General features: G+C 44.4%; 2 protein-coding genes across 7 annotated transcripts in view; one reads left to right on the forward strand and one right to left on the reverse strand.

Annotated features, from left to right (window-relative positions):
* The first annotated feature begins 1,255 nt into the window (after positions 1-1,255).
* PSMB4 (proteasome 20S subunit beta 4) lies at positions 1,256-3,662 on the forward strand. Its single transcript, XM_023213714.1, has 7 exons — positions 1,256-1,443; positions 1,695-1,901; positions 2,167-2,313; positions 2,489-2,570; positions 2,959-3,075; positions 3,262-3,350; positions 3,534-3,662. Exons 1-7 carry the CDS (start codon positions 1,304-1,306, stop codon positions 3,544-3,546), a joined length of 795 nt encoding a protein of 264 aa, XP_023069482.1. The 5' UTR covers positions 1,256-1,303; the 3' UTR covers positions 3,547-3,662.
* Positions 3,663-4,446: 784 nt separating this feature from the next.
* Positions 4,447-18,585, reverse strand: part of POGZ (pogo transposable element derived with ZNF domain) — a 57,686-nt gene continuing 43,547 nt past the window's right edge. For 2 of the 6 annotated variants that reach the window (XM_023213715.3, XM_023213719.3), the window contains 9 exons: positions 14,590-14,690; positions 13,915-14,061; positions 10,713-10,847; positions 10,430-10,602; positions 10,124-10,264; positions 9,285-9,341; positions 8,957-9,069; positions 8,327-8,351; positions 4,447-8,179 (listed from right to left, as the gene is read on the reverse strand). In XM_023213715.3, coding sequence (XP_023069483.1) covers positions 6,520-8,179; positions 8,327-8,351; positions 8,957-9,069; positions 9,285-9,341; positions 10,124-10,264; positions 10,430-10,602; positions 10,713-10,847; positions 13,915-14,061; positions 14,590-14,690 — 2,552 coding nt within the window. In that variant the 3' untranslated portion in view covers positions 4,447-6,519. The remainder of the gene's footprint in view (positions 8,180-8,326; positions 8,352-8,956; positions 9,070-9,284; positions 9,342-10,123; positions 10,265-10,429; positions 10,603-10,712; positions 10,848-13,914; positions 14,062-14,589; positions 14,691-18,585) is intronic. The other 4 variants (XM_023213721.3, XM_023213718.3, XM_023213717.1 and 1 more) reach the window with 2 other exon arrangements.

Here is an 18,585-nt window from a genome sequence, read left to right on the forward strand (position 1 = left end):
GTTTCACCCCTACACTTTTAGTGGAAGTTTTCTGCTTCTTTAGAGGTACGCAAGGGCCCTTGACAATAAGGAAACTTTCAGACTTGTCCAAGGTCCCACAGAGAGTGCTTGATCCACCCGAGCTATCACACCCCACAGGGTATACACAAGAGTATACATTAATACTTTTTTTTCTTTTTTTGAGACAGGGTCTCGCTCTGTTGCCCAGGCTGGAGTGCAGTGGGGCAACCTCAGCTCACTGCAACCTCCCTTGGGTTCAGGCAATTCTCCCACCTCACCCTCCCAAGTAGCTGGAATTACAGGCGTGCACCACCACGCCTGGGTACTTTTTTTTGTTTGTTTTTGGTTTTTGTAGAGATGAGGTCTCACCATGTTGCCGAGGCTGGTCTTGAATTCCTGGGTTCAAGTGATTCTCCCGTCTTGGCCTCCCAAAGTTCTGGGATTACAGGCATGAGCCACCGCACCGGGCCCTGATTTCCTTTTTTATTCTGACTTCAAGATTCAGTTCTACCGTTATCGGCTGTGTGACTGAGTAAATCACTACACCGCAAGCCTCAGTTTCCCATTTACGAAATGGGTCGAAAAATGCCTGCCACTTGGGGCTGCTCTGAGGAGTACAGATGTAAGAGATCCCATGTCCACTGATATTTTCATGTGGGCTTTTTGATAATGATCCAAAAGGAACATGAGAACTGTGATTTCTCGGCCGGGCGAGGCGGCTTACTCCTGTAATCCCAGCACTTTGGGAGTCCGAGGCGGGCGGATCACCTGAGATCCGGAGTTCGAGACCAGCCCGGCCAACATGGTGAAATCCCCTCTCTACTAACAATACAAAAAATTAGCCGGGCGTGGTGGCTCATGCCTGTAATCTCAGCTACTGGGGAGGCTAAGGCACGAGAATCGCTTGAACCTGGGAGGCGGAGGTTGCAGTGAGCCGAGATCGCGCCACTGCACGCCAGCCTGGGGGACAGAGCGAGACTCCGTCTCAAAAAAAAAAAAATTGTGATCAGCGTCTTTTAAGTGGTCACCTCCCCACCCCACCTTCATGCCTCCCTCCTCCTTGAATCGTGTGTTAGAACGCTGTGATCTGGTCCAAACTCCACGGAGATGCGATGTGAAGCGAAGTTGGGCAATTTCAACTCCCTCTCTCGGTCGCCACCTAGGATTACGGCACGTTCAACTGCAACCTCATCAACATGGCTGCTGGAACTCGCCTACAGGAAAAAGAAAGAAGTGACACTGAAGGATCACTTCCGCTTCCGTTGGCGCAAGCGCTTTCATTTTTTCTGCTACTGTGACTAAGATGGAAGCGTTTTTGGGGTCGCGGTCCGGACTTTGGGCGGGGGGTCCGGCCCCAGGACAGTTTTACCGCATTCCGTCCACTCCCGATTCCTTCATGGATCCAGCGTCTGCACTTTACAGAGGTCCAATCACACGGACCCAGTAAGTTCTCGGCGCTTTCACTTGCATAGGGGGAGGGACCATAGGGCCTGGTGCTGCGGGCCGGTTTTGAGAGCCCGGGGAGGTGAGGCGGGGACCCCGGCGGGGCGAACGGCAGGGGAGCTCGGGGCGCAGAGTCCTGGAGAATGCAGAATAATTGGAAGGAATTGTAGAAAATCAGAAGCGGAGCTCAGTGCGCTGAAAGAGGGCGTAGGCCATCCCCCCGCTCGGCTCCCACCTTTCTCACTCTTTAGGAACCCCATGGTGACCGGGACCTCAGTTCTCGGCGTTAAGTTCGAGGGCGGAGTGGTGATTGCCGCAGACATGCTGGGATCCTACGGCTCCTTGGCTCGTTTCCGCAACATATCTCGCATCATGCGAGTCAACAACAGTACCATGCTGGGTGCCTCTGGGGACTATGCTGATTTCCAGTATTTGAAGCAAGTTCTCGGCCAGATGGTGTAAGTCATCCAGAGAACAGGAGAGTGGTTCCCAAGTAGAGAGGGGAGTCCTCTGTTTTTTATTCCCTTGGATGGAATGGGGGGACTTGATGTTGCAGCGGGGAACTGGGACAGTTGTTGGAGGTGGGCGATCTAAGAGTGTTTGCAATAAAGTTTTTGGCATTAGGAGGTATAAAATGGGGGAAGGTGTGCTTAACTTCTTTTGGGGATGGGTGGAGACCCCGACTTAATTCTCTCCCTTTTCTCACAACCAATTCCTTTTAAGGATTGATGAGGAGCTTCTGGGAGATGGACACAGCTATAGTCCTAGAGCTATTCATTCATGGCTGACCAGGGCCATGTACAGCCGGCGCTCCAAGATGAACCCTTTGTGGAATACCATGGTCATCGGAGGCTATGCTGATGGAGAGAGGTTCATATGAATACAAATAACTTATTTCCTTTACCACCCAACCTAGTACCTGTGTAGTATCTCTTCTGTCTCTTCTCCCCAAGTGAATCCCACTTTAACTCAGACCCCATGGTCCCCTTCTTCAGCTAAGATGAACCTAAGGTGAAATGAGTTTTGATCCATTGTGTCCTGTTAGCTTCCTTGGTTATGTGGACATGCTTGGTGTAGCCTATGAAGCCCCTTCGCTGGCCACTGGTTATGGTGCATACTTGGCTCAGGTAAGTAGTGAGTCTAGAGGTGGGGAAAAGGGAAGACAAAAGGAAATAGATTAGTGGTTGTCTCCTTTTCTCCTGAAATTCTGATATGAGGGATGGGCTGGGATCCCTATTACTGGGCAGATGGTTTTCTTTGTAGTCTGGGGGCTGTAGGTGTTGACACTGATTCCAGTGACAAGATGGCATGTCTGGGAGTCAGTAGACATGCAAAGAGAGGACACCCTAGAACTTCCTCTTGAAGTGGCTCTTAGCTTATTAGTAAGAGTTCATTCTGGTGAGGCATGAGGCAGAATGTCATCTTTTCACTCTCATGCTTTTTATACCATAGATTTGAGACAACTAGTCTGTTATTCAGCCCAATATCTACCATGGTTTCCCCCAATCTCCCTAGCCTCTGCTGCGAGAAGTTCTGGAGAAGCAGCCAGTGCTAAGCCAGACCGAGGCCCGTAACCTAGTAGAACGCTGCATGCGAGTGCTGTACTACCGAGATGCCCGTTCCTACAACCGGGTGAGGGATGTGCTGGGAACCTAATTGGTGGGCTCTGAATCCTTGCAATCCCTGGGTCTCTATGCTTTGAAGAACAGTTTGCCTCACTTGTCTAACTCCTATTTTCACCCTGGGGAACACCTCCACTTGACCTTTCATTTAAGGACTTAAGGGGTGGGCATTATTGAATGCTCTGCTTTTTTCCAGTTTCAAATCGCCACTGTAACTGAAAAAGGTGTTGAAATAGAGGGACCATTGTCTGCAGAGACCAACTGGGATATTGCCCACATGATCAGGTTAGTAATAGGAAAAAAATTGGTGACAGATTTGGGAGGTCTTTGGCTTACACTAAGTTGGGCTTTTCCGGGAGACTCACCCAGGAAAATGGGTGGAGAGGGTTTTGGTTGGACGGTACGGCTCTTTTTAGGAATTGATCCCTTTATGCTTCACAATTTTATTATTCTCTCTTCCTTTTTTAGTGGCTTTGAATGAAATACGGTAGATGCATTATCCAGAACTGAAGTTATACCCTACTTTTAACTTTGAACTTGGCTGGTTCAAAGACAAGACTCTTCTTTTGTGAAGTAAATAAATTCTTCAAAATGCTTGCTGAGTGGTTTTTGTCTGACTGGGTCACACCAAGTGCAAAACTGCTGAGTACTGCTATGTGCCATCTCCCTCCTTGGTTGGAGAACCCTTAGGATCTTGCAGCACATCAAGAATTCTCTGCACGATACAGAAAGACACACTAGCGTCATTTGAAGCTGTATTAGCAGCAGAACTTCCTGTAGAAGCGACTTAATTTTTGTGTGCTAACTGGCTTTTTGTGTTCAAATTCTCCTCCCAAATCTTCCCTCACTACACTGGATTATCAAAGAATACAGATTTCTTAATGTTGGCTGTGATTTTCATTAAAATACCACTTTAAATATAATCTAGTAGAGCTGTTCTGCCTCAGGTTACCCTCAAGTCAGCTGTGACATCAGCCATCCCTGGAATGGTTCTAAACCTGAATATTTTACAGACAAAATTCTCATTCTGCTGCCCAGACTGGAGTGCAGTGGCATGATCATAGCTTACTGCAGCCTTTAATTTCTGGGCTCAAGCAACCTCCTGCCTCAGCCTCCCAAGTGCTGGGATTACTGGCATGAGCCATCATGCCCAGCCTGAATTTTTAAAATGAACACTGTAGGTGACTCTGACACATATCCTCTTCAAACTTCTTGAGAAAGAAAATATAGGCAGCAAATTCAAAGTATAGAAATTTAGTGAGAGAACTGAAGGAAAAACCATCCCTCCACTTGCATTGTTCGTAACAACAAACTTGTAAAGCAAAAGAAAACAATTGAGCTTTCAACCTGAAACCTCCAAACATTCAGTCTCAACACAGAAAATAGTCAATAAATACATGTTTATTGATTAAACTGAATTATAAAAAACAAAACCAAAAAAAATTTTCCTTCTACTACTAAGCCATGCAGGCAGAGTCCACAAAGACAACTTCCTGGCCAAAACCCAGCTGATCCACTGTTGGTATTATGATCTTAAAAAAAAAATTACCCATCAAGAAAGTCAATCGTGTGCAGAGGACAGGAACCCCAGCTCTGCTAAGGCTGTGGCTGCTGCAGAAACTACCAGAGTAGGATTAGGTTGTTGTAGATAGAAGTGACCAATCAGTTCTTGAACTTTCTCAAAGGCAAAGGCTGACTTCAAAGTCCATAGTCAATAAAATGGCATCAGGCAAAAAGCTGGGGAAGAGAAGCCCAGATGGATCCTTAGTTGTTTTCAGATGTCAAGGGTTCACAAAGCTGGCCAAGCTGTTTCTGGAAGGGACTTTTCCAGTTCACTATATTATAGTGTGCTGGGGGATGAAAAAACAAACAAAAAAGCAGGGTGGGGTGGGAGAAATGGGTGGTAACAAATGTCACACCTGTACCACCAGGCCCATCACATCTTGAGCATTTCCCAGTCTGTGAAAGCCTATTAAACAGGGTCACCTAGAAAAAAAACAAGTTTATAAATCCATTTCCCCTCATTTTATTAAATGTTCCACTTATGTACATTTTAAAGACGAACCATTTACAAGCTTGTGCAGGTTGCCTCCTTGGCTCACAGGAGGGGAACATTGTTGAAAAGTCTCAGGATAAACAGAAGACTTGGTTTTTTGCTCCTTTTCTCTGTACGGTACAGTACGTTTTGGTTTAAAATCATGAGTACATACAATTTAAAAAATCCCTCATGCAAATTGTAGAAAAAATTTTTTCCTTGAAGCTGGCAGTGAAAAATAAAGATTCATGTCATTTTCTTTGTGCACACCCCTGTGCGCTTCTTCCTATCAGATTCTTCCCTAAGTATTAAGAGAAATAGGGGAAAGCCACAGAGTATGCTGGATTTCAACAAGTGGTCTGTCTTGTCTTTTTGAAGTTCAACACTTCTTGAACAATTAGCTCCTGACTATAGGACCGGCAATCCCTTAAACAGGCATGTTCGCCATTTAACAGGATGAAGTTCAAAAGTAGGGACTGCCCCGGGGGCTTACAGGATGAAGACTCAAACTGGGAATGGCTTCCACCCTAAAACTGTTTGATCACCTCAGTACCTCTTGCTTGCTAGTAACACCTATATGATCCTTTGTCCACAGTGATGGATGGTGTGAGAACGGGGAAAGGGGCCAAGGATCACAAGTGCAAAAAATATTGTTTATGTCATGTTTTGGAGGGAAAGTGGTGAGGAAAAGACAAATCTATTCATTCTGGATAATTAAAGGTGGTTTCATGCATTTTTAAAGCCACAATTTTATATCTAGGGTTGCTGTAGAAACCAACATCTCTGGAGAGGAAAGGCAAGAAAAGGAGAAGGAAGAGAGAGTTCAGTGGGACTTTTCCATTTTCATTTTTATATAAAAGTGTTAAGACCACAATGAAAAAAGTTTTTTATCCATATATATAATAAACCAGTTTGTGAGCTACATAATTTGTCTTTCCCATCTTCAGAAATGTTCTCACATTGACAATGATTAGATAGCATCATGCCCAAAGACATTGGCCACACAATGAAACAAAAAAACCCAGAAGTACTATGATACAATCGAGGTAAAAGGGGAAACAAAAAAATTTAACATTTGCCCACAAATTTTTTTTTCTTTTTCTTAATTTTGTCAGAAAAATACCAAACACAGTGATTTAAATTTAAAAAAAAAAAAAAAAAAAGTCACAAAAACTTGTTTTTAGCAGAAGTGAATGACCAATGGGCCAGCTCCTTGGCTCAGACGTGATTACTATTGGTTTTCCTAATTAATCCACAAATCCACAGGGAAGTGTAAGTCAACTTCAGGGGGGAGTGGTGGTGTAAAATTAAAAAATATAAACCAAATACCCCACCTGGTATGCCCCCTTTTCCCTAAGCCCCTTTACCCTCCCTCACATGTTCCCACCCCCACTCCACACCCCCTCATGACCCCAACACTCAAATCTCCATCAGATCTAGGTCAGCTTCTTCAAAGCCATAGAAAGACTCGGTTTCACTTTCACCCTCAAAGAGCTGGTGAAGGCTTTCAGGCTCAATTGTCTCTTCAGGAGATGATCTGGGTCGTGGAGTGGAAGACTCAGAATGTTCCCCACTCAACTTCAGTTGCTCCTCTAGGGAGGCAATTAGCTCCTCCTGCATGTCAGCATTTCTTGTAGGTGAGTTAATGTTGCCATCAGGGCCAGGCAGAACACTAGCCACCAGGAAGGAGCGCTGAACTAGCTCTGGACAGTCCCCAATGACACCTAGCACTTCACCCAGCCAGACAAGCACCAGCTGAAGCAGGACATCAGAATCACATGCAGTATCTGCCATTTCCCGAGCCTGTTCCTTCCACTTTTTATGCAGGAAGTTCTTGACAGTTCTTTTGATGCATACATCTAATGGCTGAATTTTGGAGCTACACCCTGCTGGGACCACTGCAGGCAAAGTGCTAGAGGCACTAAGCATAGCCAGTACCTCCTCTGACAAGTGAGTGCGATGACAGTCCATCACAAGCATGCCTTTGCTGCGCTGGCAAGCTGTGTGCTTCTGCCACACTCGAGTTGACCACAGCTCCATTATCTCATCATCACTGTAGCCACTCTCCTTTGCCTCTAGCAATATGGAATCTGGCATGTTAGCAGGCTGATCCATCTGCCCTCTGTAGAAAACCAGGGTGGGAAGGACAGTGCCATCTGCCAGAATGGCCAGGACTACATCACACCAAGGTTCCCCTGTGCCCACTGTCTGCAGGGCATTCTCCTTTCGGTCATCACTGCTCAGCACCTCTGTATCCAGGAACAAGGATATCTCGTCAATAGCCACAATCATAGACAAGGGTAAGTCCTGGTTGTGAATCTGCCGTTGTACAAATTCAATGAAGAGTCCTGCATTCTCTGCCACATCCTTAGGTAGGGTGTGGGCCACAGCTCGCCGGGCGTGGGGAGTCAGGTGGTGCCGCAGCATGAAACGCACAGCCCACTCATAGGAGATCTTAAACCCCCCTTCCAAAGAACGTCCTATTTTGGTGGCCTTCTGGAACAAGGTCTCCTCATTTACAGGTAGCTGTTGTTCACGCTGGGTTAGCACCCACTCAGCCAGTTTCTCTTCTGCCTCAAAGCTTAGATATTTGCCCTCTAGATTCTCCCCCTGGGAGGCCTGGAAACGTCGAAGCCAACGCCGAATACGTCGCTGGGGATTTCGGAAGTGTTCAGCTGCCTGTTCTGTATTGCAGCATAGAGCAAACAGTACTACTCGAAGCTTCTTCACAGACAGCTGCTCCTTTTTGCCAACCCCACTACCACCACCACCTGATGCTGGCTCAGGTTCCTGGGTGACTGGGCTCCCTTCATCCTGATCATCAACATTCAGACATTCAGCTCCCTCTGTAGCCAATGGTGGAAGGGCTAAAGGCTGTGGGTGAGTGGGGGTTGGTGGTGGGGTTGCAGTTGAGGCTGGTGATGGGAGTGCTGGGGCTAAGGGAGTTGGTAGCTCTTCAGGCTCAGCTGGGGTGGCCCCCGCAGATTTCACAGTGGCAGCTTTGTTAGTGGGGAAGGAAGGAGGAGGGTACATATTCTTCACGTTCCGGTCATGCACTCGGTCACGAGTCTGGCCATGCCTACAGGGATGAGGAGCAAAGAGAAGAGGAAAAATCTCAGTTCAACAAGGAAACTGAAATAATAATAAGATAATAATAATAGTAACAAAAAGAGTAAACACACTGCAAACCAGAAATTAAATTGTGAGGTGAGTGAGTTTTTGTTACCTTGAGTGAGCTATCCAAGTGAGTCCTATGGAAAATGAAACAATAAAAAAAGTTAGCTCAGTGAAGAAATAAGCCCTCCAAAGACAGTGCCCTGGGATTTCAGCTTACTACATAAAAATACACTGTTCACAGTGACCAAGTTTCCCAGTTTTTTTTTTTTTTTTTTTTTTTTTAATTGAGACGGAGTCTCGCTCTGTCGCCTAGGCTGGAGTGCAGTGGCCGGATCTCAGCTCACTGCAAGCTCCGCCTCCTGGGTTCACGCCATTCTCCTGCCTCAGCCTCCCAAGTAGCTGGGACTACAGGCGCCCGCCACCTCGCCCGGCTAGTTTTTTTGTATTTTTTTTAAGTAGAGACGGGGTTTCACTGTGTTAGCCAGGATGGTCTCGATCTCCTGGCCTCGTGATCCGCCCGTCTCGGCCTCCCAAAGTGCTGGGATTACAGGCTTGAGCCACCGCGCCGGGCCACTTTCCCAGTTTTACATAAACTTTAGGTCGGAAGGTTTCCAATTTGGTACAGTACATCTCAACGGTGAATGAATGAGGCCAGGTAGGCATGCTCCTGATGCATACAGTACGAACCTGTATCTTTTTTCCTCCCCTTGCTCAACTAATCCCCATCTCTCCTCCTTACCCCGTGGCAGGATGCTGCTGGATCTGTGAGAGGGGTTGAATACCAAATGCTTGGCCATAGCATCACCCACAGAGGTAACAAAGGTACACGAAGTGCAGGCCAGCTTGATTCCACTAAAAAAGATAATCGAGAATATGTAAGAGAAATACAGCAGTGACACTTGAGACCATTAAGCTTCGAGGCTTAAGAAAGAAAAGGAATGCCCTCCCACTTTCTCCTTTTTCTGAAATTAATTCACATAACCACCTCTCCAAATAATGAAAAATCTGAAAATTAATTAACGTAAAAACCTGAAAAATTAAGATGCTGCCAGTAAGTTTTTTCTTACCTCACAGAATTTTTAAACAAAGCCAAATACTTGGGGCTCTTCCGTGGAACATGATTGCTGAGAAAGACAAAGAAGTGGTATGAGTTATGGAGTTCTGGTGGCTAAGCTAGAGATCACCAGCCAGTGACAATCCCCCCAACAAAAGAGACGCTTCTTCAGCGCATCCTAATCTCAACCTAAGCCAGTTTTCTTGTCACCATGCTTCTTAAACTTCAATATGCATACAAGTCACCTGAGGATCTATTAAAATTCACATTCTGATTCAGTAGGCCCAGGTGGGGCTGAGAGTCAGCCTTTCTAACAACCTCCCACCTAATACTACTGCTACTTGGCCCTATGAAATTAGAGCACAGATCATCAAAACCAAAAAAACAAAGCCTCTCACTCTGCTAGGAGAGAAGAACAAATAGCTCTAAGAGTTGAAGGAGGAAACATATTAGGAGCAGGGGAGAAAATGAAATGAGTGCTCAAGAATCTGGCTGGGACCAGGTGCAGTGGCTCACGCCCATAATCCCAGCACTTTACGAGGCCGAGGCGGGTGAATCACCTGAGCTCAGGAGTTTGAGACCAGCTTGGTCAACATGGTGAAACCACATCTCCACTAAAAATACAAAAAAATTAGCCAGGTGTGGTGGTGCACACCTGTAATCCCAGCTACTTGGGAGGCTGAAACAGGAGAATCACTTGAACCCAGGAGGCAGAGGTTACAGTGAGCCAAGATTGTGCCATTGCACTCCAGCCTGAGGGACAGAGCGAGACCCTGTCTCCAAAAAAAAAAAAAAAGAAGAAAAAAAGAATCTAAACTCTCAAGCTAAAACACTGGTTAAAAAACAACTTACTTGATCATGTGGTTGGCATAAGCTCGAGAGCAGCAGGTGCTATAGCGACACAGAGAGCAGTGTACGTAAGTAGGGAAATGATTAGGGAAGTCTGGGATCTCGAAGCTGCACTCCAGGCATGTCTGCCGGCCCATGACACTCCTGTGGGAAAGAAGAAAGAATTCTCATTACTGCCTCAGGGGTTCCCAAAATGTAGGATTTTCAGACAACAAACCCTGCTAAAAAGCTACCAGATTGCACTGTGTATCAGGAATAATCCTGCCCACCCAGTCCCCACCCGCCCAGCACTTAGAAGAAGGTGCTGACATTTTCCTAACAGCTCTCTTCTGGATGCTGCGCTGGACAGGGGGATAAAGGAAGACAGGCAGAGGGTCCATTGAGGAGGTCAGCGGTGCTGCCTCCTGCAAGGCGCTGGGAGGTGTATCATTAGAGGATACAGGAACAGTTCGTGGCTGCCCTCGGGAAGCCCGGATTGTCACCTGAGAACCAAGGGAAGTAACAATGAGACATAACCCACACTGAATTTCAGAATACTGAAAATCTCTATTCCTCCCTCCCTGAGCCTATAAGACACTGGTAAACTCTTTACCTTGGTGCCTGGTTTCAAGCCCTCCAGCTGCTTGGGTTTACGGAAGGTTTTATGGTGTTGAAGCTTGTGTTCAATTTTGTCCTTGGCAAAGAGAAACTGCAGCCGGCATTTGTTGCAGTGATAAACATTTCTCTTCTGAAGTGGGGGAGGGAAAAAAAGAGACAAAATTCCTTAAAGAAAATTCCTAATAAATTTTCTTCTTTGAGGAGAAAGCAGATCAATGTCAACCATATCATTCTTCCCACCTTTCTGTTGATAATTTAAGAGAGTAAGAAAGAAATATGCAACATGACCACAAAACCTACCATTGAGAATCATCACCTCCCATGATCTCAAACAAAGATGGTAGATTCTAGTCCAGGATGACTAAGTTCTCAAATCATCCGTTCCTGACTTGTTTAACAATTTGAATGAGTGATGTAACCTTTATTTGTATTGTATCTTTACATTGCTGACAACTGGACATTCTCCTGGACATTCTTTTTTTTAAAAAAGGACAATGTAAATAGTAAAGTCGTACTTTTTTTTCTGTACTCTTCTAACTTTGCTTTCAACTCCGACACTCAGTTCCCTTCCATACAAACGACTTATTACCAGTTTCCTGAGGATGCTTTCGTGGGCAGTCTACACATGTAACTGTATCACAAATACATTCATATCCAAACATTACCTGCCCCGCCCCCCTTTTTTTGAGACAGGGTCTCTCTCTGTTGCCCAGGCTGGAATGCAGGGGCATGTTCACAGCTCACTGCACGTCCCAAGTAGCTGGGACTACAGGCATGTGCCACCATGCCCGGCTACTTTTTGTATTTTTTATAGAGACTGGGTGTCACCATGTTGCCCAGGCTGGTCTTCAACTCTTGGGCTCAAGTGATCTACCCACCTTGGCCTCCCAAAGTGTTGGGATTGTAAGCGTGCACCACTGTGCCTGGCCCCCCCTTTTTTCCCTTTCCTTTTTGTAGAAATGTTGTCTCACCATGTTGCCCAGGCTGGACTCCACCTCCTGGGCTCAAGTGATCCTCCCACCTCAGCCCTCTTTTTTTTCTCCTTTTAATACAAATGATAGCACTTATCTTGCTGTTTTCCCACTTAAAACATCAGTATATACAGATACGTCTCCTGGTGAGACCATTTTGAGGATTCAGTCTGCCTAGTATTGAAGTTCTTCAAAAATAGAACCCATGTCTATGATTTTCTTTAGTAGGATAACAAGTTTAGGCTGAGAGACAATTTCCACGCCCCTATTTGGAAATACAGTTGTGGTAGACGATCAGCAGTCACTACTGTGCAAAGGAGACTATGAGCGTAATAGGGTGCATATGTTTGTGTGCATATGTATGTGACTATTAAGCACACATTCTCCATTTTGAATCCTCTCTTATATACCTTTCACTCTCCTCTAGTGGCTCTCTTCTTGTAGTATTTTAAAACGAAGTCATACCTTTTCATCTTATAAAGTAAACAAACAAAAGCAACAAGAAATTCTTCTTTGCCACTTCTTCCTCCGGATTTACCTACCCTGGGGGTCCTCCCTTTTTATAAATAAACATCTTTAAATACATCATCTTCATTTCCTTACCTCTCATTCATTTGTTCTGCTGAAATCTAACTTCTACCCTACCAACCAACAAAATGGCTCTCATCAATGTTGCTAAATTAAAGGCCTGTTTCTAAGTCCTTATGTTGCTTGACACCTTCCTGTAACATATGACATTTTGATCACACCCTTTTCTTTAAAACACTTTCTTCTCCCCAGTTTCCTTAATGTCAAGACTCTTCTGGCTTTCCTCCTAGTACTATGGTGGTTGCTCTACAGATAAGAGACTTCAAATATCCTAAGCCTTCTCTTATTCTCAACAGGGTTGGGGGGCCCATGGCATTTAAGTTTAAAATCTACAGGATTTATATAACGCTGATACCTAAATATCTTTTCTGCAACCCAGAGTTCTCTCCCAGGCTTCACATCTATTATCCAACAGCTACACTTGACATCCACAGATGCTGCTAACTTACAATATCCAAACTCATGATCTCCCCCCTCACAAATATACTTTCTCTATTGTTTCTATCTCAGCAAATAGTTCCCTCATTCACCCAGCTGCCCAAGACAGAATCTTAGGCACTATTCTTAACTACTGCATTGCTACCTTCACCTAATCCATCTCTACATCATAAATATCACAAATCTTCTGAATATCTCTCAACTCTACCCTCTTTTTCTTCATTTCAAAAGCCAATAGCCAGTATCCTCTCTCACCTGAAATACTGAAAAAAAAAGTCTTCTGCCTAGTTTCCCTAACTGTAGTCTCAATCTCCTTTAATCCATTCTCTGCAGTACAAAATCTTTTTTTTTTTTTTTGAGATGGAGTCTCACTGTGTCGCCCAGGATGGAGTGCAGTGGCGCAATCTCACTGCACTCCAGCCTGGGTCCACCTCCTGGGTTCACGCCATTCTCCCGCCTCAGCCTCAGAGTAGCTGGGACTACAGGCGCCCGCCACCACGCCCGGCTAGTTTTTTTTGTATTTTTAGTAGAGACGGGGTTTCACCATGTTAGCCAGGATGGTCTTGATCTCCTGACCTCGTGATCCACCCGCCTCGGCCTCCCAAAGTGCTGGGATTACAGGCTTGAGCCACCGTGCCTGGCCGCAGTATAAAATCTTAACTAAATCTGAACACATCACTCCAGGGCTTAAAACCCCTTTAATGGCTTCCCAATGACTTCTTTTCATGGCTTAAAAGACCCTCCATGATCTGTCCCTGCCTAACTTCCAACTCCTCTGTCTCTTACACCCTACACTGAATCTCTCTCAATTTCTTGAACTTCCATAATCTTGCTCTGTGCCTTGGGCACACTATTCTTCATCTTATTTCATCTGGCTCAATCTTATTCATCCCTCAGGTATTGAACAACACTTCTTTCTCGAAGCCTTACTAGGCACCCAGAATAGTTATGTGATTTTCTATATCCTATACTTTCCCCAACACAGTACTCTTCATGTTTTATTGTATTGTTTGCCTTGTTTACCACTAAATCTCTAGCATCTAGACTGGTACATGGCACATAAATGAATTCAATCAATTTCTGCAAACATATGCATATTACATTCTCTGCCCAAATTATTTGCCTAGCTCAGCCCTGGCCCCAGCATCCATGTTTAAAACAAAAATAAAGAGAATATGGGAATTGCTTGGTGCCTAGTACCTGGTGCCTCATGTAATGCTGTTGGAATGCATTGCCATTTTTGAAGACCTTCAGGCAATAAGGGCAGAGCAGATGCCGGGTATCCTCATGGATCATCCGAAAATGCACGTCTACCTCAGAGTAGAGTGAGGAGCGATATTGACACACCTGAGTCACATAAGAGGGAAAATAAGGCTAAGAATGAAGTGAACAACTGAGAGGCCTTAAGAAAAAAAAAAGGTAGCAACAAAAACTTTTAAATAAAAAAAAAAGTTTTCCCAAATGCACAGAAATCGAATTATTTTTCTGACTTTGTAATGCTGGGCTATGTCTGTGATAGATTTAGCTATTACTTTAAAAACAGGAAGGGACAGGAAAGTCTAAGAACAATCCATGTTCTATAACTAAGAAAAATAAAGCCTTTTCTGTGAATTTCCAAAGGGCACGTTCAGGAGACAGACACTCCCTTAGAATGTGCACATGTTCCCTGGCTAGTCTACTTGTGGACATGTTCTTTTATGTTTTTCTCCTGCATGGAAACCCTGAAGATAAACTGTGTTTACTATTTCTTCTGTACCTACTCAGAGTTCCTAAACTGAGTGTATGCAGTAGGTATTCAGCAATATTCATTAGTAGATTCTTTGTGTTCTGCCTGAGAGCAAAACTGCTAAAACTCCCTGGAGAAAAAGGCAATACCTGGCAAACATAAGGCATCTCTCCAGGCTTATGAGTATCCTTCATATGCTGGAGAAATAGTGGCTCACTTTCAAACGCCCACTCACAGATCTTGCACTTGGCTGTAAGAAGAAAAGTAATCAATAAATCCACTTGAAAATAAGACGAAAGTCCTGCTGACTCACAATCTTTATTTTCTCTGACTCCTTTATTTTCATTTTCAACAATCAGTAAATCACAGGTCGCTTCTGTTCTTTCTTTAAATGGCTCCACCTTAACATTTGTGTTGCTGATAATCTTATGTATGTAGTTCAGACTTCTTACCAAAGCTTCGTTCTAGATCTTATCTATAAGACATTTTAATTTTAAATTGGTTATTCTATCATCAACTCTAACCTAATTCAGCATCCTTCTGGCTTACCAGTGTTTCCCTTTTTCCTTTCCCCATTTCTTCCTGAGCTCAAAATTTAGGCACTATCTCAGACTCCAAACCCTGTATTCTGTCACCATTATTTCAAACTGCATGTAGGAGCTGTCACTTCTCTATTCTTATAGGCAAAAACTTGGTACTGGCTCATATGATTTCCCACTGCTAATCCGCTGGCCTCCAACACTTCCTACTCTCTTTGAAATTGTCCATTTTGTCAAGCTTATGAGAAAAAATTTTGACAAAATTTTATGACACAAATTAACAATTTTGTCAACTTATGAGACAATTTTTGGTAATTTCATGTTGGCCAGGCTGGTCTCGAACTCCTGATCTCAGGTGATCGACCTGTCTCAGCCTCTCAAAGTCCTGGGATTACAGGTGTGAGCCACTGTGCTTGGCACCCCCCCCCACTTTTTTTTTTTTAAGAGACAGAATCTCACTCTGTTGCCCAGGCTGGAGCATGATCACGGCTCACCGCAGCCTCCTGAGTAGCTAGGACTATCCTTTGAGCTCAACCGAGCCTCCTGTTTCAGCCTCCCAAGTAGCTAGGACTACACTGGTGCACCACCATGCCCGACTAATTAAAACATTTTTTTTTGTAGGTTCAGGGTCTTGCCATGTTGCCCAGGCTGGTCTGAAACTCCTGGCCTCAAGCAATCCTTCTGTCAATCCACTTCAGCTTCCCAAAGTGCTAGAATTACAGGTGTGAGCCAGTGTACCAGTCAATTTTGGTAAGATTTTTAACTGCTACATATTTTGAATTATATAGTATAGCAAAAAGACATTATTTACATTTTTCTCACTTTAATTGGAATTAGTTTCAAGTTTTTGCAAATAAAAAAACTGGAAGCTTAAAGCCTTGGGCATTTACTGGACAATGTCTAACCTCCCCCCATCAGCTCCCTACACCCCAGCCAAAGAAATATGAAAAGAGTTGAAATCTTCTTCGTTTTTTTTTTTTTTTTTTAACTACCTAGAACCCTGGATTTTTGTTTTTGTTTTGAGACAGAGTCTCGTTCTGTCTCCCAGGCTAGACTGTAGTGGCTCAATCATGGCTCACTGCAACCCTGACCTCCCAAGCTCAAGCAATCCTCCCATCTCAGCCTCCCACAAGTGCCAGAATTACAGGTATGAGCCACCGTGCCTAGCCAAGTAATTTTTTAAAGTAAAACAAACAGGGCCGGGCGCGGTGGCTCAAGCCTGTAATCCCAGCACTTTGGGAGACCAAGACGGGCGGATCACGAGCTCAGTGAGCTGAGATCTGGCCACTGCACTCCAGCCCAGGCGATAGAGCGAGACTCCGTCTCAAAAAAAAAAAAAAATAAATAAATAAATAAATAAATAAATAAAGTAAAACAAACAAATAAACAAAAGCCAGGGGTTCTTTATCTGGGGTCTATGGAACAGGCCTCTAGGAACCCAGGTATTCTCTGAAATTATTTGCAAAAGACTAAAATGTAGATTTTTTTAGGAAGAGGATTCACACATTTCATATTTTTTCTCAAAGGGGTCTGCAACTCCACTTAGAAACGCCGTATAGAGGTACATTAGGTGCTATGAGGACATGGATAAATAAGAAATTCTGCATAAAGGAATGAGGAAAAGCTATAATAACATAAAAAGCTGAATTGTCAAAGAAGAATGGGGCTCAGCCACCCAGAAGAGAGGACCAAGAGAAAAGCAGGAGGAAAGGCAAGTAGGTATGAAAGTTAACCACATGTTTGGGAAACAGTTAACTAGCAACATGACAATATTATCTCTTTTCCACCCACCCTGATTTGTTTACCTCTTTCAGTTTTTTTTTTCTTTTCTAGAACACCTTTAAGCAATCTTTTGTCCAGGCCTTTCTTACTTTGTTTTCCCTGGGCAATCTCATTCAATCTTTCTCCTATAACCTATTTATCAGCTCTATTTTCACAGCTGTCATGCAACATCAATAATAAAACATACTTATTAAGCAATTTCTAATGTACAAGCATCATGTTAAGATTTACATGGCTGGCTGGGCGCGGTGGCTCATGCCTGTAATCCCAACACTTTGGGGGACCGAGACAGGTGGATCACCTGAAGTTGGGAGTTCAAGACTAGCCTGACCAATATGGAGAAACTCCGTCTCTACTAAAAATACAAAATTAGCCGGGAATGGTAATGCATGCCTATAGTCCCAGCTACTTGGGAGGCTGAGGCAAGAGAATTGCCTGAACCCCGTAGGCAGAGGCTGCAGTGAGCCAAGATGGTACCACTGCACTCCAGCCTGGGCAACAAGAGCAAAACTCCCTCAAAAAAAAAGAAAAAAAAAAGATTTACATGTGTTATCTCAAGAAAACTAATGAGGTAGGAACTCAAATATAAGTGGATTTAAGAGATCTCTGGTACCTTCTGTATACCTTCTGTATTAGCGCCTTCTACAGGGGAAGGCGCTAATACAGAAAAAGATTCAAGAGGGAGAATGAATTGATTCTCCATAGTGGCTATCCTAACACTGTCCCTCTGAGCACCATCACCCTCATTACCTCCTTAACACCTAACACAGTCTCCTACTTTGAGGAATTAGGCATGAATAACTATAACTTCTGCTGCTTGTTTTGCAAACTATGGAAGGATAGATCTCTTATATCTTCCTAAGGCTTATCCAACCCCATCATGCCATGTATTCCAAGATTTTTTCAATTTGTTTTCCCTGTCTTGAATCTTCCCCACCCCCGACAGTTTCCGACTCCCAAAGATGGTTAAGCTCCCTAAAGCATCCTTCCCTCAATCCTATTTCTTCCTCAGTCTATTATTTCTCCTTTCCACTAATGCAAGATTTTTTGAAAGATTAGAATAACCTACATCTGTTACCTTTAATGAGATGCTCAGGAGGTGGAGGTAACGATGACAGGAGGAAAAATGTTAGAATATTTGAAGAAATGGGCGTGGTGGCTCACACCTGTAATCCCAGCACTTTGGGAGGCCGAGGCAGGTGGATCATGAGGTCGGGAGATCAAGACCATTCTATCCTGACTAACATGGTGAAACCCCATCTCTACTAAAAATGCAAAAAAATTAGCTGGGAGTGGTGGCGGGCGCCTGTAGTCCCAGCTACTCGGGAGGCAGGAGAATGGTGTGAACCCAGGAGGCGGAGTTTGCAGTGAGCTGAGATCACGCCACTGAACTCCAGCCTGGGCGAAAGATCAAGACTCCGTCTCAAAAAAAAATTAAAAAGAAAAAAAAAAAAGAATATTTGAAGAAATGTACCTTAAGATAGCCACTATGGGCTGGGCGTGGTGGCTCAAGCCTGTAATCCCAGCACTTCGGGAGGCTGAGACGGGCAGATCGTGAGGTCAGGAGATCGAGACCATCCTGGCTAACATGGTGAAACCCCGTCTCTACTAAAAAACACACACACAAAAAAAAACTAGCCGGGCGAGGTGGTGGGCACCTGTAGTCCCAGCTACTCAGGAGGCTGAGGCAGGAGAATGGCGTAAACCTGGGAGGCGGAGCTTGCCGTGAGCTGAGATCTGGCCACTGCACTCCAGTCTGGGCAACAGAGCAAGACTCCATCTCAAAAAAAAAAAAAAAAAAAAAAAAAAAAAAAAAAAAAAAAA

The sequence above is a fragment of the Piliocolobus tephrosceles genome, chromosome 1, assembly GCF_002776525.5.
Source record: "Piliocolobus tephrosceles isolate RC106 chromosome 1, ASM277652v3, whole genome shotgun sequence".
Lineage (NCBI taxonomy): Eukaryota > Metazoa > Chordata > Mammalia > Primates > Cercopithecidae > Piliocolobus > Piliocolobus tephrosceles.

Excerpts from the sequence above, each read along its gene's own strand:
- PSMB4 (XM_023213714.1), top strand. The coding sequence starts at position 1,304 with ATGGAAGCGTTTTTGGGGTCGCGGTCCGGACTTTGGGCGGGGGGTCCG. Across the intron at positions 2,314-2,488 it reads GGCTATGCTGATGGAGAGAG|CTTCCTTGGTTATGTGGACA; the intron begins GTTCATATGAAT and ends GTGTCCTGTTAG. Across the intron at positions 2,571-2,958 it reads ATGGTGCATACTTGGCTCAG|CCTCTGCTGCGAGAAGTTCT; the intron begins GTAAGTAGTGAG and ends CAATCTCCCTAG.